The sequence below is a fragment of the Mus caroli genome, unplaced genomic scaffold, assembly GCF_978045245.1.
Source record: "Mus caroli unplaced genomic scaffold, Mus_caroli_1 scaffold_1, whole genome shotgun sequence".
NCBI lineage: Eukaryota > Metazoa > Chordata > Mammalia > Rodentia > Muridae > Mus > Mus caroli.
The window spans coordinates 162,086,295-162,110,431 of NW_028227256.1; the positions used below are offsets into that span (position 1 = coordinate 162,086,295).

The window sequence follows — 24,137 nt, forward strand, 5'->3', positions numbered from 1 at the left end:
TAAGAAGAGTAAGGTTCCGTGGCATGCTCTTGTAATTCCGGGTGTAGGGCGGTGGAGACAGGTACCCACCTTTGATTGGGCAGCATGACCTCCTTCATCAGCTCCTGGGCTAGCGAGAGACCCTTCATGTAGTTGTAATGGCTCTTGAAGATGAACACCCAAGCTTCTTCTCTAGCCTCCATGTGCATGCACACACATGTTTACATACACATGCACCCTTGGGCACGCAGGCACACACATACACATTCACATGTTTGTAACACATACAAAAATATATAGCATTGTTATTAAACTCTAAAAGCCAGGTGTGCTGGTGTAGGCCTTTAACCAAGCACTCAGGAGACAGAGGAAGGCAGATCTCTGTGAGTCCAAGGCCAGCCTTGTATATAGGGAGAGTTCCAGGATAGCCAGGGCTACACAGAGAAACCCTGTCTCGAAAAACAAAACAAGGCAAGAGGCTGTGTGGGTGTTCAGCATAGGGCTTAGCTCAGCATCTCACTATTGCTAATTTCCTTATTCATCTATGTAGCCATGGAGACTGAACTTCCGTCTGAGCTTTTGAACATGTTCTTATTACTGCCTTTGAATCTATTTCTGGGGGGTGAAGGTGCTGAAATCGACATAAAACACCCCCATTTAAGATGCATTTTATTTTGCTCTTTCTAAAACTGTGACAGTGTAAGGAGGGAGAGTGGCTTAAACTATTTCATGCTTTCCTTTGCCTTTTCTCTGCGTAACAAGATGGATGCCCACTCCCAGTGGACATTAATATACAAAAGAGTGACTTGGTATTCAGAGTCCTCATTAACCTGGGGCGATGGGAAGCAGGGGGAGCCGCAGTGTGCAGCACTGTCCTCTTCTTGTCACATCTAACACATTAGGCTCTGCAGAGCCTGCATGAAGCAGCTCACACAGGAATTTCTATTAAGAATGAATGTCTGTTCACCAGACAGAAGTTTATCGGGAGTTTTGTTTGCTAAACATATTGTTTTCTGTGCTCTCTGCTCTGCACTCTGAGTCAAACCAACCAAAAAGGATATAAGAAAAGGAAGCTAGCTAACCAGCAGTCTATTCACACAAGTGCTGGGAGTAATTCATTTTGAGAATTTATTGAATTGTTGTATGGCAAATCGCTTCCTTAATTACACTGGAAAGCAGAATCCAATATAGAAGCAGTTATATGTTTAAATGGTTACATAACTGTGGATCATTGTACTGGGTTAAAAATAGGAATTTCTACAGCATAGCTTACCAATCATCCGAAAACAAATGAGGACAAAGTCTGGAGAAGACATCAGGGGGAAAGAAGCCTCCTTCCCTGTTGCTGGGGGTGTAAAGCGAGACAGCCCCTGTGGAAAGCAGTATGGTACCACTGAAAGCACGCACATGGATCTCCTTCATGGCCCAGCCCTACGGCTCCTCGAAGGTGCTCAGAGAACTCTACGACCTATGGAAGTACCTGCACGTTCATGTTTACCATGGTTCTCTCCATAGTAGCAAGGAAGCAGTCAGCTCCCATGCCCGTTGGCAGATGAATAGATTATGAAAACCTGCAGACATGATATGGAATTCCATTCAGCCATAAACAGAAATGAAACTATGGAATTTCCAGGGAAAAGAGATAGAATTGGAAACAGGATTACCTAGGCCCAGAGAAGCCAGGAAACCAGAAAGGACTCATGAGAACTGCAGGAATACAATTGGAATAGATCTGTGGGCTTTAGCATGTTGAGATAGCCTGTGCTGTCTAGTCTGAGTGTCTGGACAACAGTGAATCAAAGAGAAGCTGAGTTGCTGAGTGGCTGAGAAGGAAGTGGGAGAAGATGATAGGGTTGATCTAGGACAGGACATGTGACAGCCAGCAGGATGGGTTGCCTGGATTGGGCTTGCCCAGGATTCCATCCAAGTACTATTGAGTGGCAGTTTGGAAGTCGCTTTTCCTATGGTTTTCTAAGATATATCAGTTATATTGAAATTCAAAAGCTGGCCTTTATTTTTAGAATGACTGCTTTGTTCCAATTGTATAAAAGAAAAAATGAATTTTTAATAGGCCCTGGGTGATGCTTGGTGGAGAAAAAGAGATCAGATAATCTAGAAGAGAATGAGGGGATAGAATGGGTTATTTTACCTTTTAATCTAGTCACAAGTTACAGTTCCACTGGGAAGAGGATGACATTGCCTTTAGACTGTAACCCCTGAGGAAAGGTTCTTCTGTGATGGTGGCGGGAAACTGTTAAGGAAGACACTAAGAAAACCAGTGTTCTGATGGCAGAAACTCATATCGGAGCTATCCAATTAACATGCTGTGGTTTATTAAATGTTCTCATTAAAGGAATAATTAACACATTCTAAACATGATTGCCTGTCTCCCCCTCTCTACTCCCTCAGTATCTGTCTCTGTCTGTCTCTCTCTGTCTCTCTGTCTCTCTCAATCTCTCTCTCTGTCTCTCGTGTGTGTGTGTGTGTGTGTGTGTGTGTGTGTGTGTGTGTGTGTGTGTGGTACTAGGTGCTAATTCCAGGCTCTTACAGATGGTAGGCAAGTGTCTACCACTAGTCTTTTCTAGCCTTCCTTTTGCTTTCTTAGTTTGGAGCTGAGTTTCCCTAAGTTATCTAGACTGGTCTTGAACTGCCTGTAACCCCAGGCAGCCTTCAAGGTTCTGATCCCTGGGGCTGGAGAGACAACTCAGAGGCTAAGAGCACTGGCTGGCCTTCGGCAGACCTGAGTATAATTCCTAGCACCCACGTGGTGCTTGACAACCATCTGCAACTCCATCTCTACATCCTCTTCTGGTCTCCATGGGCACCGGGCATGCACATGATACATAAACATACAGGCAGGCAAAACGTCCATACATAGAATAAAATGGTAATGCATTGTTTTAAGATTAAGATTATCCTGCCCCAGCTAGAATCACAAACTACATCCACAGTCCCAGCATGATGGTTCCACTTTAGAAAATATGTAACCAAGGAAACAAGCACAATTGTGCAGCTGTGAGGAACAGTTTATCCCTGTGTGAGCCTCTTGCCTCATGGTCATGTGCCTCAGGGTCATACGGAAGAATGTGAATTAGCTAGACATTAGGTGGCATAGGTTTGTAAACCCAGCTGCTGGAGTGGCTGAGGTAAGGGGATTCCACGTTTGAAAAATGTCTTCTGGGCAGTTGAGTGAAACAATGTCTTAACGTGAATAAAACAGTGAGGTTGAGCTCTGTGATAAAGTGTTTTCTTAGCAAGTGTGAATCCTTGGATTTGATACCCAGCAAGAAATAGGAAGTGGGGGAAGAGGAGAAAGGAAAATTGACAGAGGCAAAGAAGGGTGGGCAAAGAAAGAATATGCGTTGATGCAGTTTAGCAGAGTGTATTTTTTAAAATGTAGTTATGTATAGGCTTAACAAATACACTGAACGATGACTTACTGTAACATAATCTGATGTTTATAGTGCTCAAGTATGTGCCTGCACCAGAAGACACCTTAGTTTTTGAGAATTCAAATCTGTCTTAATATCACAGATGGAAAATCACTTAGATGCATTGAAAATCTAATGGTAGTCTGATTGATTGTCCCCATCTCATGCTGGTGCCACATGGAATTTTATATCAATGACATTATATGAAGTCAGAGACCCTGAGCAGGTCTCCTTCAAAGATATGGAACTAGTGTTCAGGGTTCTCAGTGCCTTTGCAGCCCTGTGTGCCCTGGTTTGCAAACTTCAGATAAACAAAATCATCAATGCCCAAATAGGGAAGTTGATCTGAGCTATCTTCTACTCAAGTATAAGGACCCAAGTTCAGATCCTCAGGCCCCATGCAAAGCCAGTCATGATAGCATGCATCTGGAATCTCAGTGTTGCTGTGGTGAGATGGGGGGCAGAGATAGGCAAGGCCCCAGAAGTTCTAGGGTAGTTAGGCTAATGTACATTGTGGCAAACAGTGTGATTCCATCTTAGACAAGGTATAAGGCAACAGTTGACATTTGAGGTTGTCCTTTGACTGTGGCACACAGATGCCTCTACAGGCATACAAATGCATACATCATACACATATATATGAAGATGAAAAAATAGATCAATCAGATGGTGGTTACTTATATAGCAAAGGAATTTTCTTCTGAATTCCTTGAGACAAACACTTCTGGAGAATATAACAAGAAGGGGTTACCATTGATTAACTAAGTGGCTGCGTTTCTCCACACTGTCACCCTTAATGCATATAAATTTGGACATTACTGGTCCTTTGATTTATCCACTCACTCTCATGCTAAGTCATTAGTACTGATACTCCAGGCATCTTTCATGAGCTTTCAGTGTGTTGGCTATGTACAGATCAGTCTCTTGTCATTAAGTTTGTGTGGATTACAAGAACGAACATATGTATAAACAAAGGAGATAAAAGTTAATGATAGAGGTAAAAAAAAAAAAAAAGCCTGCTAGGAGACCACTGAAGTCTACGTATAGCGTGAGAATAAACTGTAGCACTCGTCTGGGAAGGGTACATGGGAAGGAACGCTGTGACAAAGGAAATAGTCTGTGTGTTGTGACAGCCTGGGTGTGGGCTCAAGGAGGAAAGAGGCAATTGGGGATGACTTCAAAGCTTTTTGCCTAGGCTCCTTGGCTGAACTCTGGTTCTGTTCATGAAGAGAGGGAAATTAGGAGGAAAAAGGCTAGGAGAGGAGATAGTAAGCTTACATTTGAACAGATAAAAGTATAAATTTCCAATGGAATAACTGAGAGATGTTGAGTAACGTTAGGGGCTAAAGTGTCATCTGAAGAGACATGGACAGCACTAAATGGGATGGAATGGAGAGGGCAGAAGATGAGAAGGAAGAAGATAAAATAGAAGATAAGGTGACCAAGCAAAAAACAAGACTGAATTGTGAGTGGCAAGAGTAGTCTGAGGAGATAAGATCATACATGTGGGATGTGTAAAGGGGAGCTTCAGGAATGTGGGAGTGACCCCGAGGGCTCAATATCAAAGGGGCTGGAGAGGGTCTGTGACAGTGTAAAGACGCTGGCGCCCTAGCCAAAGCAGCATAGGTGGCATTGTGGGTAATAGACAGGGTGAGATGAGACAGGTTTCACTCTTGTGTCTCTCTCCTGTGTCAGTGAAGACTGAAGGGAGCAGCTGACTGTGGGAGCAATTGGTTCTTTACATGGACATGGTTTCTCAGCTGGGTGAGCAGTGGCATTCTCTGAAAGGCACACAGCTTTCCGTTCTCTTCTTTGTTTTCGGTTTTGTGCGAGTCATCTTACTGTGTAGTGATCTTTTTTTTTCCTGCTGTAGACTCAGAGGGCATTCATCAGGATGAGGCTCTTTCCTCCCTCTGCAGGATTACCTAAGCAGTGACGAGAAATAACCAAGCTCCTAGGAACTTGGGCACGAAATTGTCCAGGGGCCTGAGCATGCCAGGGACTTGGTTGTTTCTTGAAAGGCTGTTGACTTTAAGTGCAAATAAATATTACTTTTTAAGGGGTCTACTTTTCTCTGCATAGCCTGTCGTGTATAAATACTGATATTCCTTCTAAAGAATTGTTTATTGTATTAAATGAAATTATTGGTGCTTAGTGTGGCCTTGTTGTGTCTAGAAGTTATTTCTGCTCATTAAGAAAGGCTAGCAATACTAACCAGAACCCGGGAGCTCTTGTCTCTAGCTGCATATGTATCGAAAGATGGCCTAGTCGGCCATCAATGGAAAGAGAGGCCCATTGGACTTGCAAACTTTGTATGCCCCAATATAGGGGAATGCCAGGGCCAAAAGAATGGGAATGGGTGGGTAGGGAAGTGGGGGGCGCTATGGGGGACTTTTGGGATAGCATTGGAAATGTAATTGAGGAAAATATGTAATAAAAATATTAAAAATCAAAAAAAAAAAAAAAAAAAAAGAAAGGCTAGCAAGGGCTGGAGAGAGGGCTCAGCGGTTAAGAGCATTGACTGCTCTTCCTGAGGTCCTGAGTTCAATTCCCAGCAACCACATGGTGACTCACAACCATCTGTAATGGGATCTGATGCCCTCTTCTGGTGTGTCTGAAGAAAGCAATGGTATACTCACTATATATAAAATAAATAAATAAATACATCTTTTAAAAGAAAGAAAGGCAGGCTCATACACAATGCTTTTCACCATAGAGTGTAAGTAGAAGAAAGGACAGGAATCTGTTAGGAATAATTAGGGAAAATCTGCTGGAATATGGAAGGGGCTTGTGATGAGGAAAGATTGCTCTTGGCATTTCACCTTATGTTGTGTGTTGGCCATATGTGGAACATGTATTTAGGGCACTTCAGTTTAGCACGACCTTTTTTACATGATCCAAAATGAAAACCTAAACTCTTGCAGTGGAGGCTGCTCCCTGTGTAGCATGGCCCGTGTGTGTAGCATGGCGTGCTGCTTGATCTCATGAATAGGAGTATTTCAGGGATGCAGAGACTAGCATGAGGAGTACATTAACTACTCACATCGTCCCTCGATGTTACTATCAGGTGTCAGCGACTGTGCACAGTTATATTCCTACCCTTGTCTATGACTGGCAGAGTGTTTATTTACACTGGCAGCACCACAATCAGGTGTATAGCATATTGTGCCACATTATGACTGTCACAATGCCATGAGATGATAGGAAATTACAGCTCCATTATAGCCAATGAGACCACATTCATTACATAGGCTTGCATTGATTCAGTGTGTCCTTATAATGACACATGGCTGTAATTAAATAAATGAAAACTTCCAAAGCAGCCTTGATTTGCTGTGAATGTTACTCAGCATCGTGCACCGTAGTCATGCCAGGCACCATCCTGGTTTCCATACTCACAGACATGGTCATCCAGTTACTTAGCCATGCGCCCTGTTCTATTTCTTCCAGCATTGTACCTGGACTTTAGCCACCGTTCTACCTCTAGACTGGTGATTGTCAATCTCTGTCCTCACACCTGCAGATTTTCACATGATGTCAGAACAGCCATTCTGGTGGTCTCAGCTGCCCAGTGCACCTCTGTCTCTGTACCCACAGGCCTGCCTTTCCATCACCTCCCCTTCCTCCACCACTCAGGGCTACACTTCCTTACTTACGATTTTTACCCAAATGTTCTTATTCCCTTGTAGTACTCTTGCATCTATCTGAGCTCAGCAAATCCAGGGCTATTTGTGACCATTTTTCTCCTTGAAGATGAACCAATGCTAAGCTGATTTAAAGTTTTTAAAACTTTACCACAAATCTGGTTTGATTTAAGCAAAGTTAAGATATTTACTATCCTTATAAAATATGTTTTTCACAGTAATCTTATATTACATATGCCTAGTAATCAACTAATAAAAAAGATGTAATTATTGTTCATCTCCTAATATAATGCTTTATACACTGGGCTACAGAGAAAGCTTTTCTATGTGTCTTAGTCACCGTTTTATTGCTGTGAAGAGACATTGTGACCAAGACAACTCTCATAAAGAAAGCATGTAATTGGGGGCTTGTTTCCAGTTTCCTAGGGTTAGTCTATTATCATCATGGCAAGCAGCATGGTGTGACGGGGACCATGGCAGCAGGCACCTGTGGGACTGGCAAAATAGGGGAGAGCTACCTGATCCACAGGCAAGGCGGGTAGTAGGACTAGGCCTGGAGTGGCCTTTTGAAACCTCAAAGCCCACCCCAAGTGGCACACTTCATCCAACAAGGCCACACAATTTCTAATCCTTCTAATCCTTTCAAACAGATCAACTTCATGATGACAAAGCATTCAAATATATGAGTTCATAGGGGCCATTCTTATACCAATCACCACACTAGGGCAGACAAGATGGCTCAGCAGGTAAAAGGGCTTGCTCCCAAGACTAATGACCTGAGTTCAATCATCAGAGAGAACTGTCTCACACAGATTGTCCTCTAACACAGTCTCTCTCTCTCTCTCTCTCTCTCTCTCTCTCTCTCTCTGTGTCTGTCTCTCTCTGTCTCTGTCTCTCTCTGTCTCACACACACACTCACACACACACACACAGAGACAATAATACAGCACTAAAACAATTGGCGGTGAGGGTGGTGAGACAGGGTTTCTCTCTGTAGCTTTGACTAATCTGGAACTCGCTCTGTAGACCAAGACCAAGAAGTTCTTAAACTCAGAGATCCACCTGCCTCTGCCTCCTAAGTGCTAGGATTAAAGGCATACCCACCATCATCCAACCTACTAACATTGTTTTAATATTTAAAAAATTTATACTAGTAAATATAAATTTTTCAGTGGTCAGGTGTTTCATATATTTGTGGTATTTCCAAGAAAAGTTGTCACCCTCAATATATAACTTGGATTTTATAAAATAAAATAAAATAATGTTTTATGTAGCTAATGTTTTTTTCTTATTAATACATATGACTAACCTAAACTATATATGTGTATTTCATAGGAAATCGCCCGGCACTTACGACCTGAGACCCTCAGGGCAATTTTTGGTAAAACTAAAGTTCAAAATGCTGTTCATTGCACGGATCTGCCGGAGGATGGGCTCCTGGAGGTAAGCAGAAGCAGGCGGTGAGTCCTGCCTGTATGCCAGGCTCATCAGCAGGCTCCATAGTTCTTGTGCATCTCAAGCCATTTGATAGTCTGGGATTATGGGTGGCTTTTGACTATGTAATAACTTCATACTAGTATACTCTGTAAATCAGATATATTCAAGCGTGTACCTATAGTCCCAGACGGTAAGACAAAAGAATTTCTTTCTTAAAGTAATAAATGTTACTAATTGTTTTAGAATTTCCTGCAGTGCATTTTCATCACATCACACCCCATCCCAGCTCTCCCCAGACCCAGTCCTTACCTGCCTACCTACCCAACTATATACCTTTTTTAAGGAAGAAAAATAGAGTCCAGTTTGTGCTGCCTTAAACCTCCTAGGTGTTGGGCCCTGTGTTGGAGCATGGTTGCTCTATGAGGAGTCGCACCATTGAAGAAAGCCAACCCTTCTTCTCCCAAAAGCTATCAGTTGCCAGAATCTCCTTAGCTAGGAACAGGACTCATGACTTCCCTTCAAGGAAAGATTTTTTTTTTTTGACTTGAGTTTGCACAAGTCTTAGCACAATTGTTTTGTGTTTTTATGTGTACCTGCTGTCTTCTCTCTAGAAAAGAATGTTCTAGTGTAGTCAGCCACTGCCTCTGGTTCTTACAGTCTTTCTACCCCTCTCCTGCAAGTAGCCCTTAGCCTTGAGAGGAAGGGATATAATATAGAGATCCTATTTAGAGTTGAGCACCCTGTTGTCTCTGATTCTTTGCACAGTGACCAATTGTGAGTCTCTGGTTAACCACCATGTACTATTTACCCCAAGAAGAAGATTCTCTGATAAGAGTAGAGAGATGTTGATCAATAACTAAAGGCTCTTGTCATTGCTCTTGGTTAGCCTTCCAGAACCTGACCATATGATACTACAAAGAACATGGAGAAATCAAGCCAGTACTGACATGGAAATTCCATCCCTCCTGGCTAGCTTCCATAGTGATTGGTGGTGGTATGTGCACTGCCAGTAGAAAGTAATCAACAGTCTTACCCAGATTTGACCCCTGCAGCTACAATAACTACTGGACTGGCAAGAAAACCATTGAAGCGATAGTGGCAGGAACACCATGCAGTAACCAATCACTCTCTAGTTGAATTTATGGCCCATCCCTCAAGGTGGAACTCATAACTGGCACCGTTATTAGGCCAGAAGAATCCCTTGGTCCCCAGAGTTCCCAGGCAGCCTCAGGAATAAACTGAGAACAGCAAAAGTCCACCTTTTACCATTCTGTATACATAGAAAGCTAGTCGTCAAGTAATTAATACTTTTTATTGGCATAGGTTATAGTTTAAAGGGTTTAATAAGCAAGAGACTACAGAATTGGTTAGATATATAGAATGTGGTTTTAAATTAGCTTACTGCTATTATTAAATTTGAGTCATAAAAATATTCCAGTGAGACTTAAGAGGTACAATGTGCAATACTATAACACCATTTGCTTGCACTTAGTATCTCAGCAAGAACAGACAGTGCTGTTTCCAATGCTGTCTCCAAAGCTGCTGATGGACTGGGGGAGTTAGTTAGCATATTCAGGGAGCTCTGAATTCTATACTCCAGGGCAATGGATCAGTCACACCGTCTCCTCATTTAATGCACCTTGCATTGTGGACTGGGGGAGGGGAGGGGGAGGGTAGCGGGGGAGACTGGCCCAGTGGGTAAGAGTGCCTGTGTAAGTGTAAGACTTGAGTTGGGGTTCTTAGCTTCAATGTGAAAAGACATGTGTGGCCACATGTTCCTGTCACACCAGTGCTGGGTAGAAAGGAAGGTGGAGCAGAATTGTTGAGGATTGTGTCAAACCTAACAAAAATCACAGTAGCTCTGTGTTCAGTGAGAAACTCTGTGTTAAAGGAACAGAACAGAGAGACTTATGGGAAGGACACAAAACATTTTCCTCTGGCCTCCATGGGTGAGCAGAGGTATGCACAACTGCACACACATGTATATATACCTCTCTCCCTCTCCCTTTCTCCACCCCCCCCCTCACACACACACACACACACACACACACATACACACACACACACAGACACACACACACACACACACACACACACACACACACACACATTGTATTAAGAATATACCAGTAAATAAGTTACAAGGATCTTGCTCCATAGTCTCTACTGGTAATTATATAAATTGCGCTATATAATGGAAAAATATGCATCTTCCCTTTGTTTTCCTTCTCCAAATATTCTGTAGCGTTGTTAGTTATATCAGTTTTTAGTTGCCAACTGGGATTTAAGAAGCATTTAAACATTGTGTGCATCAACAGCTGATGAAAGCCAGTCTGAAACTCAGACAAGTCTGTGAGTACATTCTTGTCCTAGCGACTCAAGAACTAGCTGAAGGTGAATATAAGTGTAGGGTGCCTGTTTTGATTGGACAGCTCTGTATTTACAGCCATAGCTAGTACAGATCTGCCCATGTCCCGACGCTCGTGATTTACCCTTTGTTTAGTTTCTGTCTTGGAGGAAGCGGAGTTGTGATTCTGACTAGTATGCTGTCAAAGAGGGAACATGATGTACAAAGACAGAGCAAACAGCTTTCTCTTAGGATCTAAAAATAGTCTAGCGAAGCTGATGCTTTGACCAGGAAGTGGGAGGTGACACGAGAAAAGTTATAAGAGCCACTGGGGGCATTGTAAAGTCGTGAAGACATCTGAACCATCCAGAGTTATTAGTGACCCAAGGTTCTATGCAGGGCAGCATGGTCATGTCTGTGTTAGAGCATTCTGGATGGTATAGAGAACAGGTCATGGGCTTTCTATGGAGAAAGAACAGGTGTGACTGTGTGTGTGTGCGTGTGTGTGCGTGTGTGTGTGTGTGTCTGTGTGTGTGTGTAGCTGTTTAGGCATAGAGGTCTAGTGGGGAAGTGTAATTCAGGAAAATGTCTGGTAGTCTGAATGAATGTGGCCATTAGGATATTCAGAAACAAAGATTTTTCAAAAGACATTTAGGAAGGTCACAGTGACAACATGAGGAGCACACTGAATCTGAAGGATGAGCGTGGGGAACCAACCACCATAATACCTGTCCCTGCGTGCAGACAGTGGGGACAGTTGTTGTAGTGCCTAGTGCTATAAAGAGAACTGTAGGTCCATAGTCTTTCAGTTTCTCAGTACAGCCTGCTTGTTTTAACTTAGTTCTCCTCCCATTGTGACTAGGAACAAGATGAATGGCTTAAGGACAATGGTTAATGTGACTGATCGCTCTGTATATAGATATACAGACACTTATAAAAATCAATAGAGACACTAGGAACTTTTTCTTGAAAAACAAATTAATTAGTAACTATGGCAAGTCTATAACCAAACCATAGGGCTAGAAAAGACCTTAAAAGGTCAAGTTAAGAATCTTCACACATTGTCTCTGCTCCTTTTGTTTCCAAGCACTGCTTCCTAAAGTAAGCTGCAGTGTGGGACCTCCTGGAGGCTCTAAACTAGCCCTCCATGCTCCTCCTCAGTCCCTGGGTGGCTGCATCTGCCAAGCCTGAGCGCCTGCCCTTCTGGGTTGTGCTTTGGCACTGTTGCGGTGAATCAGGACGCCACACTAGGACAGCCACCGTCCTAAGACAGAGACACTGCCACTCTCACTGTTCTGTTCCCTCATTTAATGTTCTTATGTTTGGGACTTCTCAAACATGGACGGTTGCAAAACAGACCAGTGAAGACACTGGAGGAAGATCACGTGCCACCAGCATCATTATCAATATGATTTAAAATGGCATTCTGTGACTGACAGTCTCTAATGGTAGAATAATGAATCACCTTTTCAGTTGACTGACTTCAGCTTTACCTGAAGTTCACTTTTATGGCTGTGGTACATTTAGTCATCTGCTGCATGGACAGCAGGAACAGTAGCTCTGTCCTGTATTGATAGTCAAAAAACAGCCGTGAAAGCCACTCCATGTTTTCTGCTTGTTGTGGTCACTTGGCTCGGGCAACTCCATGTAAGTGAGGAAGTCCCCCCGCCCCCAGGTGACAATGTCACCTAGCCTGGCACTGCTCGCCTCTAGGAGCCCTAGTTTTCCCTGGGAAGTGATGAAAAGCTGTCCTGGGTGGCCACCATTTGTGGGATGGCAGTGAGCAGGCGTAGAGGTTCCACGTCACCGTGGACTCTCTGCACTGCCGGCTTTATTCAGAACTGATGTAGAAGGCACATATCATGTTTCATCGGTCAAAAAGGAATAGAAATGTTTTAAGATTCCTCAAGTCACAGGAATATAATGCTGGATTTTATACATGTTAAAAACTGTACAAATTAAAATAGAATACACAACTAAACTCCTTTCCAAATGTGGGAAAATCAAGTCTTTCATTCTTGTGTCTAGAATAAATGAGCTCAAACATATCATAAGCTCTATATTCAGCTATGATCAAATGACAAATAAAGATCCAATTTCATAGTTTTCTTTTAAAACTTTTAAAATATCACAAACCTTTTTTAAAAAAAAAATCACATTGAGTCTTTCAGCATAGCAGAAAGAGTTTAAAAATAACTTTTCTTAATTTTAATTGAATGAATTTCATTCATTTGCTGATGAGAATGGATGGTCATCTCACTGGATGCTGTTTCACTCCAGCCTTTAAGGAACTGAGTGTTAGATCAGTGAAACAAGTTAGATGCGCTTGCAGAATTGAGGTGTAGTGTGGGTCTAAGCAGCAGCAGACTCGAGTGTTGTCAGATAGTGAGCGTGTGCCGAGGGGTCAGAAGCAGTAACAGTGAGAGCTTAGTGGGAGCTCTGTAGCTGTGGCTCAAGGAACCAAGGAACTGGGGAAATCCCACTGTGGAAACAGCACTGAGAAGGCCTTGAAGAATATAAAGCTGGTTTTGTTTTGTTTTATTTTTTTATGTGCCTAAAAGAATATGACAGGCTGTTGTTATAAGACACTGGGCTTATTAAATCTGGTCAAAGTAGAGGGCTATTTTAATAAATTATTGGAGGTAAATATTGAAATGCAAGTTACAGAGAAGTTATGGGGCCTTTGGAAGTTTTCTGGCTGCAGCAAACGTTAAGCTATGGATGATGAAAGTGATTAATGTTTTTTTTTAATTTTTAATATTTTTATTACATATTTTCCTCAATTACATTTCCAATGCTATCCCAAAAGTCCCCCATAGCGCCCCCCACTTCCCTACCCACCCATTCCCATTCTTTTGGCCCTGGCATTCCCCTATATTGGGGCATATAAAGTTTGCAAGTCCAATGGGCCTCTCTTTCCATTGATGGCCGACTAGGCCATCTTTCGATACATATGCAGCTAGAGACAAGAGCTCCGGGGTTCTGGTTAGTACATCATGTTGTTCCAACAATAGGGTTGCAGATCCCTTTAGCTCCTTGGGTACTTTCTCTAGCTTCTCCATTGGGAGCCCTGTGATACATCCAATAGCTGACTGTGAACATCCACTCCTGTGTTTGCTAGGCCCCGGCATCGTCTCACAAGAGACAGCTATATTTGGGTCCTTTCAGCAAAATCTTGCTAGTGTATGCAATGGTGTCAGCGTTTAGAAGCTGCTTATGGGATGGATCCCTGGATACGGCAGTCTCTAAATGGTCCATCCTTTCATCACAGCTACGAACTTTGTCTCTGTAACTCCTTCCCTGGGTGTTTTGTTCCCAATTCTAAGAAGGGGCACAGTGTCCACACTTTGGTCTTCATTCTTCTTGAGTTTCATGCGTTTAGCAAATTGTATCTTATATCTTGGGTATCCTAAGTTTTGGGCTAATATCCACTTATCAGTGAATACATATTGTGTGAGTTCTTTTGTGATTGTGTTACTTCACTTAAGATGATGCCCTCCAGGTCCATCCATTTGGCTAGGAATTTCATAAATTCATTCTTTTTAATAGCTGAGTAGTACTCCATTGTGTAAATGTTCCATAATTTCTGTATCCATTCCTCTGTTGAGGGACATCTGGGTTCTTTCCAGCTTCTGGCTATTATAAATAGGGCTGCTATGAACATAGTGGAGCATGTGTCCTTTTTACCGGTTGGGACATCTTCTGGATATATGCCCAGGAGAGGTATTGCTGGATCCTCCGGTAGTACTATGTCCAATTTTCTGAGGAACCGCCAGACTGATTTCCAGAGTGGTTGTACAAGCTTGCAATCCCACCAACAATGGAGGAGTGTTCCTCTTTCTCCACATCCTCGCCAGCATCTGCTGTCACCTGAATTTTTGATCTTAGCCATTCTGACTGGTGTGAGGTGGAATCTCAGGGTTGTTTTGATTTGCATTTCCCTGATGATTAAGGTTGTTGAACATTTTTTCAGGTGCTTCTCTGCCATTCGGTATTCCTCAGGTGAGAATTCTTTGTTCAGTTCTGAGCCCCATTTTTTAATGGGGTTATTTGACTTTCTGGAGTCCACCTTCTTGAGTTCTTTATATATATTGGATATTAGTCCCTTATCTGATTTAGGATAGGTGAAGATCCTTTCCCAATCTGTTGGTGGTTTTTTTGTCTTATTGATGGTGTCTTTAGTCTTGCAGAAGCTTTGCAGTTTCATGAGGTCCCACTTGTCAATTCTCGATCTTACAGCACAAGCCATTACTGTTCTATTCAGGAATTTTTCCCCTGTGCCCATATCTTCAAGGCTTTTCCCCACTTTCTCCTCTATAAGTTTCAGTGTCTCTGGTTTTATGTGTAGTTCCTTGATCCACTTAGACTTGACCTTAGTACAAGGAGATAGGAATGGATCGATTCGCATTCTTCTACATGTTAACAACCAGTTGTGCCAGCACCATTTGTTGAAAATGCTGTCTTTCTTCCACTGGATGTTTTTAGCTCCCTTGTCGAAGATCAAGTGACCGTAGGTGTGTGGGTTCATTTCTGGGTCTTCAATTCTATTCCATTGGTCTATTTGTCTGTCACTATACCAGTACCATGCAGTTTTTATCACAATTGCTCTGTAGTAAAGCTTTAGGTCCGGCATGGTGATTCCACCAGAGGTTCTTTTATCCTTGAGAAGAGTTTTTGCTATCCTAGGTTTTTTGATATTCCAGATGAATTTGCAGATTGCACTTTCTAATTCGTTGAAGAATTGATTTGGAATTTTGATGGGGATTGCATTGAATCTGTAGATTGCTTTTGGCAAGATAGCCATTTTTACAATGTTGATCCTGCCAATCCATGAGCATGGGAGATCTTTCCATCTTCTGAGATCTTCTATAATTTCTTTCTTCAGAGACTTGAAGTTTTTATTATACAGATCTTTCACTTCCTTAGTTAGAGTCACGCCAAGATATTTTATATTCTTTGTGACTATTGAGAAGGGTGTTGTTTCCCTAATTTCTTTCTCAGCCTGTTTATTCTTTGTGTAGAGAAAGGCCATTGATTTGTTTGAGTTAATTTTATATCCAGCTACTTCACCGAAGCTGTTTATCAGGCTTAGGAGTTCTCTGGTGGAATTTTTAGGGTCACTTATATATACTATCATATCATCTGCAAAAAGTGATATTTGGACTTCATCTTTTCCAATTTGTATCCCTTTGATCTCCTTTTGTTGTCGAATTGCTCTGGCTAGGACTTCAAATACAATGTTGAATAGGTATGGAGAAAGTGGACAGCCTTGTCTAGTCCCTGATTTTAGAGGGATTGCTTCAAGCTTCTCACCATTTACTTTGATGTTGGCTACTGGTTTGCTGTAGATTGCTTTTATCATGTTTAGGTATGGGCCTTGAATTCCTGATCTTTCCAAGACTTTTATCATGAATGGGTGTTGGATCTTGTCAAATGCTTTTTCCGCATCTAAGGAGATGACCATGTGGTTTTTGTCTTTGAGTTTGTTTATATACTGGATTACGTTGATGGATTTCCGTATATTGAACCATCCCTGCATCCCTGGGATGAAACCTACTTGGTCAGGATGGATGATTGTTTTGATGTGTTCTTGGATTCGGTTAGCAAGAACTTTGTTGAGGATTTTTGCATCAATACTCATAAGGGATATTGGTCTGAAGTTTTCTATCTTTGTTGGGTCTTTTTGTGGTTTAGGTATCAGAGTAATTGTGGCTTCATAGAATGAGTTGGGTAGAGTACCTTCTGTTTCTATTTTGTGGAATAGTTTGTGAAGAACTGGGATTAGATCTTCTTTGAAGGTCTGATAGAACTCTGCACTAAACCCATCTGGTCCTGGGCTTTTTTTAGTTGGGAGACTATTAATGACTGCTTCTATTTCTTTGGGGGATATAGGGCTGTTTAGATCATTAACCTGATCTTGATTCAACTTTGGTACGTGGTATCTGTCTAGGAACTTCTCCATTTCATCCAGGTTCTCCAGTTTTGTTGAGTATAGCCTTTGGTAGAAGGATCTGATGGTGTTTTGGATGTCTTCAGGATCTGTTGTTATGTCTCCTTTTTCATTTCTGATTTTGTTAATTAGGATGCTTTCCCTGTGCCCTCTAGTGAGTCTGGCTAAGGGTTTATCTATCTTGTTGATTTTCTCAAAGAACCAGCTCCTTGATTGGTTGATTCTTTGAATAGTTCTTCTTGTTTCCACTTGGTTGATTTTGCCCCTGAGTTTGATTATTTCCTGCCGTCTACTCCTCTTGGGTGAATTTGCTTCCTTTTGTTCTAGTGCTTTTAGGTATGTTGTCAAGCTGCTAATGTGTGCTCTCTCTAGTTTCCTTTTGGAGGCACTCAGTGCTATGAGTTTTCCTCTTAGAAATGCTTTCATTGCGTCCCATAAGTTTGGGTATGTTGTGGCTTCATTTTCATTGAACTCTAAAAAGTCCTTAATTTCTTTCTTTATTCCGTCCTTGACCAAGGTATCATTGAGAAGAGTGTTGTTCAGTTTCCACGTGAAGGTTGGCTTTCTATTATTTATTTTGTTATTGAAGATCAGCCTTAGTCCATGGTGATCTGATAGGATGCATGGGACAATTTCAATATTTTTGTATCTGTTGAGGCCTGTTTTGTGACCAATTATGTGGTCAATTTTGGAGAAGGTACCATGAGGTGCTGAGAAGAAGGTATATCCTTTTGTTTTAGGATAGAATGTTCTGTAGATATCTGCCAGATCCATTTGATTCATAATTTCTCTTAGTTTCTCTGTGTCCCTGTTTAGTTTCTGTTTCCATGATCTGTCCATTGGTGAAAGTGGTGTGTTGAAGTCTCCCACTATTATTGTATGAGGTGCAATGTGTGCTTTGAGATTTACTAAAGTTTCTTTAATGAATGTGGCTGCCTTTGTATTTGGAGCATAGATATTCAGGATTGATAGTTCCTCTTGGAGGATTTTACCTTTGATGAGTATGAAGTGTCCCTCCCTGTCTTTTTTAATGACTTTGGGTTGGAAGTCAATCTTATCAGATATTAGAATGGCTACTCCAGCTTGTTTCTTCATACCATTTGCTTGGAAAATTGTTTTCCAGCCTTTCATTCTGAGGTAGTGTCTATCCTTTTCTCTGAGATGAGTTTCCTGTAAGCAGCAAAATGTTGGGTCTTGTTTGTGTAGCCAGTTTGTTAGTCTATGTCTTTTTATCGGGGAGTTGAGTCCATTGATATTAAGGAAAAGGAATTGTTGTTTCCTGTTATTATTGTTGTTAAAGTTGGCATTTTGTTCTTGTGGCTGTCTTCTTTTAGGTTTGTTGAGGGATTACCTTCTTGTTGTTTCTAGGGCGTGGTTCCTGTCCTTGTATTGGTTTTTTTCTGTTATTATCCTTTGAAGGGCTGGATTCGTGGAGAGATAATGTGTGAATTTGGTTTTGTCGTGGAATACTTTGGTTTCTCCATCTATGTTAATTGAGAGTTTGGCTGGGTATAGTAGCCTGGGCTGGAATTTGTGTTCTTTTAGTGTCTGTATAACATCCGTCCAGGATCTTCTGGCTTTCATAGTCTCTGGTGAAAAATCTGGTGTAATTCTGATAGGCTTGCCTTTATATGTTACTTGGCCTTTTTCTCTTACTGCTTTTAGTATTCTATCTTTATTTAGAGCATTTGTTGTTCTGATTATAATGTGTCGGGAGGTATTTCTTTTCTGGTCCAGTCTATTTGGAGTTCTGTAGGCTTCTTGTATGTTCATGGGCATCTCTTTCTTTAGATTTGGGAAGTTTTCTTCTATAATTTTGTTGAAGATGTTTGCTGGGCCTTTGAGTTGAAAATCTTCATTCTCATCCACTCCTATTATCCGTAGGTTTGGTCTTCTCATTGTGTCCTGTATTTCTTGGATGTTTTGAGTTAGGATCTTTTTGCATTTTACATTTTCCTTGATTGTTGTGCCGATGTTCTCTATGGAATCTTCTGCACCTGAGATTCTCTCTTCCATCTCTTGTATTCTGTTGCTGATGCTGGTATCTATGGTTCCAGATTTCTTTCCTAGGGTTTCTATCTCCAGTGTTGCCTCATTTTGGGTTTTCTTTATTGTGTCTACTTCCCTTTTTAGGTCTAGTATGGTTTTGTTTATTTCCATCATCTGTTTGGATGTGTTTTCCTGTTTTTCATTAAGGACTTCTACCTGTTTGATTATGTTATCCTGTTTTTCTTTAAGGATTTGTAACTCTTTAGCAGTGTTCTCCTGCAATTCTTTAAGGGATTTTTGTGCTTCCTCTTTACTGTCTTCTACCTGTTTACCAGTGTTCCTTTGTATTTCTTTAAGTGTGTTATTAAAGTCCTTCTTGAAGTCCTCTACCATCATCATGAGATATGCTTTTAGATCCGTGTCTAGCTTTTCCGGTGTGTTGGGGTGCCCTGGACTGGGCGAAGTGGGAGTGCTGGATTCTGATGATGGTGAGTGGTCTTGGTTTCTGTTAGTAAGATTATGTTTACCTTTCGCCATCTGGTAATCTCTGGGGTTAGTTGTTGTCGTTGTCACTGTTTAAAGATTGGAGCAGAAGCTGTGTTCCACTCACCAGCAGTCTCAAAATCCTGTGGCGGGGGTCGTGGGTAGCTGGCGGGTGTCAGCCGATCCTGCGCTCTAGCTACCATGGTGCTGGTCCGGCCGGATGAGGCCTGTGGCCCTACTCGAAAGTGATTAATGTTATTTACCAAGCAGCGTAGGCTGCATTTGTTCAAAGGTTTACTTAGGTCACCTTGCCGTTTCAGTATCTCCAGTTCATACGTGGCAGTGCAGCTTCCGTGGGTGACTCCTCAGGGACCACACTACAAATAAGTGGCCAAGATGGAAGTTCAACCCCAGATCTGCCTCAAGTCCCACCTAATGCTTTTCCCCTAGAAAACTAGGGCCAAGATTGATTTAAAAAAAAAAAATTAAATCAAGAGCGAACTCTTGTCTTATTGGGAAGATTCCAGGCCACTGCTAGACAGGCATCCATCTCCATGATGGTTTTGGAGCCCACCATGGGTGAGGGCAAGAGGTTTTTTCTATGAATAACAAACAGTAGCTTCCTTGGCTGTAGAAAATTGGATCCATCAAAGGTTTCTGGACAGAAAATGACCTGACGTTTTCTGAGCTCCCCATAACCAAGGATGGAATTTAAGGAGACTAGAAGATCCTAGTAATGGAAGCATATATTATGATCATCTAGTGAGGAGTTTGAAGGACCCAGGAGCCCAGCACGAGACCAATTAGAAATATCCTGCTGTGAACAGCCCATATCTACATGAATGCAATTTCTTAACAATAATAGCCTGCCTCCCATAGCCTCTGCTCAGTGAGAATGTCATTGCTTGTGTTTTATGTTAACTCCTGATTCCCCAGGGGCTAGGCATTCAATGCACTGCTCTCAAAATTCATCAACATTAAAAGCAATGCCACTGTGTTAAGGCCTGGCTCTGTGTTTGAGTATGGCAAATGAAATGTGAATCAGACTCTCTGGGTTTAAATTCCAGATCTGCCACTTTCTTGATATTTAAGAAAATTGTGCCTCAAGCCCTCATTTTAAGGCTCAGATGATAATTGTAATACTTATCTCAGAAAAGAAAGGCAATGTATGAGTTAGTCTGTGTTAAACTAAAAAGAATAGATTAAATTAGGGGCTGGAGAGAGGGTATATCAGTTAAAAGCCCGTACTGCTCTTACAGAGGACCCACGTTCGATTCCTAGCTCATAGCTGCCTGTAACCCCAGTAACATCTCCAGCCTCCATGGGCTCCTACACTCAAATTCACCTGCCCACTATGTACACACAAACATAATTTTAAAAAAATCGAAACCCTTGTAAAACTCTACTTTAAAAGAATAGTCTCAATTTGATGTCAATTATCTTGTATTATCAAATGCTGCACCATTTTTTAAATTTGACCATTGGAAAATAAATGTATTAGAGTCAAAAGAAAAGGCAATGATGTTTTTAAGAAAAGTCCCAGTCTTTAAATTTAAATACCCCGAGTATATCAACAGAGAAACATACTGCCTTTTACTGGCTAAAAAATAAAATAAAATATACGTTTATAACATCTTATAAAAAGTACCATTTACAATTGATCTTGTTTATAGTCTCCTTTCTTGTTGCAAAATGCATTAAAAATTAAAAGTAGAGGCTGGTAAGAGGGAGACTGAAGATAAAAGCCCTGGGCCACAGCAGAGGTGATGTGTGTCCAGAGAGAGCTCTGTGGTAGGACTCCACTCGTCTAATGCCTCAGTGTCAAGCATGGGGTTCAGTCAGTAGCTAAGCCATAGTGAGAGACTCTGAAGGTAGATGGGAAAGAAGATGCTCGTAAGGACAGGGCTGATAAGAATAGGGCTGACCTGTGGATGCTTTCCCAGACATCCAAGCCTATGTCCTAGTCTTGGAACCTCCCTTATTTCTGTTCTCTCCAAATATTCCCAAGCCATTTCAGGTAGTGCTAAGCTCTACCCCCAGCAAAGAGGGGTGGCCATCAGGCCCAAGAGCCTTTGCTGAAGTGCTAGTGTATGGCTTCACTGGGGCAGATGTGTCGCTTCTGGGTCCTTTGGGTATTCAATTGTTCTTCACCCTTTTATTTATCTCTGTTCACATCGATCACCCTGGAGCATCAACACATGAACAGCTGTTTTATCCACCTGCTTCTGAGTCCTCTGCCCAAGCCTGAGTCGGGTGGTTCTGATACAGCTGTCTGCACATGCTCAGATGTTCCCTCCTCCTCAGCCTCTACCCAGGGACGAAGAGGAATGGTTGTAATTTGTATGGCATGCCTGTTAGGTATCAGGCTTCTTAGCCTCTTTTTAGAAATTACACCTCAGCTTAAGTAAGACTCCAAGTATAATGGCACTATAAGGAACAACTCACTCTGCATTCACCAAATGGAAAACACACAAAAATCTGCTTTCAAACACTGACCTTTTAAAAAGAAATGAGAAAGAGGACTTCATCATGTGTCCTTGTGTATATTCCTGTATGTGTATGTGTGCATGTGTGGGCATGTGTGTGTCTGTGTGCGTGTGTGTGTGCACGTGCATGTCATGTGTGTAGACACCTGCAGAGGTTGGTTCCCCTGCTGGAGTTATAGGCAATTGTGAGCCACCTGACATGGGTGCTGGGAATCAAAGTCGAGTCCTCTGGGAGAGCAATATACACTCATGACTGCTGAGCCCTCTCTCTAGCCCAACTTTTTTCTTTACTTGATGGCCTCTCAGTAATTCCACTGTGATAGATTAATAGCTGAACAAAAGTCCTTGAAACCCAGGGTGATACGGACAACCATTTCTCCATTAGCTGTGACCTGTCCCCAGGATGCAGCTCGTCCTTTTGGTAACCAGGGTCCAGAGAGGCTAGTTTGCCTTCTGACTTTGAAATTTGCCCTTCTCATAGAACATGAAAGTATTTGTGTCAGCCTTAAAATAAAGTATTCTGTCATTAAACGAAAGTGATTAGGGATCAGGAAGGCACCCCAAACCATAAAGTGGAAAGAAATTAGAAGACAGACTCATCATCTTAGGACGACATAAGTGAGGACCATTATGCCATGCAAGTATGGCCTCAAAGAACTATGTAACGGAAGCATTAACTCTCAGAGGGAAACATTCTTTTAAACCAAGAAATACACATACTCCCTCTGATTTCATTTCTCAGAAGCCTAAGGCTGAAGAACCATAGCATTGTCAGAGTGTATCGTGGTCAGAACAGGTAACAACATTGTCAGAGTGTATCGTGGTCAGAACAGGTAACAACATTGTCAGAGTGTATCATGGTCAGAACAGGTGACAACATTGTCAGAGTGTCTCGTGGTCAGAACAGGTAACAACATTGTCAGAGTGTATCGTTGTCAAAACAGATGACAAACAGCATCAGAAGTGGCTCAGGTCGGGGTTTGTGGATGGCTGTGATCAGATATCAAGGAAGGATGTATTTCTTCACCAGCATAGCTGATACATCAGTCACTAACTCAGCACCACACTATCTGGTCTCTTCATGTACTTAGCTCTGAAAAATCTGAGGAGGAAGGTGCAACTTTCTTCTCTGCACTTTGAGCCTGAGTCCTTGTCTTTGGTCTGCACACTGTTCATTTCTTAGTCAGTGCCTCAGTAATTGTTTCTGAGGTAATGAGTAACTCTCAGGTAACTGATTAAAGGCCTGCATCGAGAACTTAGAAAGAAGCCTAAAACACTGATGACCTAATCAAATTCATCCTCTTTTTCATTCATAACTACTCCCGCTACTCCCTCTTTCTGTCCGTTAGGCAGTTTTGTTTCTGTTCTGATTAGAAAAAAGTCAGGAATAGTATTACAGGAGAAAAATATTTGGCCCTGGGTTTCCAAGAACAGTAGACTCAGCAAGGTTTCCAGATTGTTCCAAGCCTTTAAAGAACGTCAAAAGATTTTACTATTCAAGTGTCCAATGCCTCCAACACCGTGAAGATACTAAAACCATGTGAGGAACTTTCTGTAAATAATAGGCAATGAAGTTTCCTGCTCTGATTACCCTGAACATGCATTCAACCACCCAGGTAGCTACCAGACAGAATCTTGATGTCTCATCTTGTCAATAGCAAAGTCAGCTTCTATCTTTGAATTAAGAATAATTTAATTTAAGAATGTGTTATTTATGTGTTTCAAAATAGAATGAGAGAAATGCTTACTTGCTATAGCGATTCACTAAGGCCTTGTTGTGGCTACTTTATTATTTTTATCTTATGATGAGTATTTGCTTATGGTACACACAAGTATACTGTGTGAGCACAGTACCCATGAAGGCCAGAAGAGAGTGCCAGGCCCCTTGGAGCAGCAGATGTGAACTACCACGTGAATACTAGGAACTGAACCAAGGTCCTCTGAAAGAGCACCAAGTGCTCTCAGCCATAAAGGCATCTCTTCAGACCTTTGTGACTGCTTTTAAAAACTCATCCTGATGCAGAATTTATTTATTTATTTATTTATAGTCTTCCATACCATCTGACTATTGATTTTATATTTGCTTTTAACTTTTTTACAGTTTTGATTCTCATGTTTAATTGTGCATAGGTGTGTGTGGTTGTGTAGGGATTTGTGTGCCTGAGGATGCCCCAGAGAAGCCAGAGCTGTTGGATCCTCTGGAACTGGAGTTACAGATGGTGTGAAGTGCCTGAAGTGGATTCTGGGAACTGAACTTGGGTCTTCTGCAAGAGTAGCAATTCCCTTAATCAATGAGCTATCTGTCCAGCTCCAATTTTGCATTTTTATCTGTGTGGTATCAGTGTAAACTAGCCTGTAAAGAGGCTTGGCCTCGCGCCAAGAATTGTTCTA

General features: G+C 41.8%; 1 protein-coding gene across 6 annotated transcripts in view; it reads left to right on the plus strand.

The window, feature by feature from the left end:
- Positions 1-24,137, plus strand: part of Nme7 (NME/NM23 family member 7) — a 134,414-nt gene that overhangs the window by 92,430 nt on the left and 17,847 nt on the right. For all 6 annotated transcript variants that reach the window (XM_029483015.2, XM_021157201.3, XM_021157206.3 and 3 more), the window contains one exon: positions 8,390-8,497. In XM_029483015.2, the coding sequence (XP_029338875.1) occupies positions 8,390-8,497 (108 nt within the window). The remainder of the gene's footprint in view (positions 1-8,389; positions 8,498-24,137) is intronic.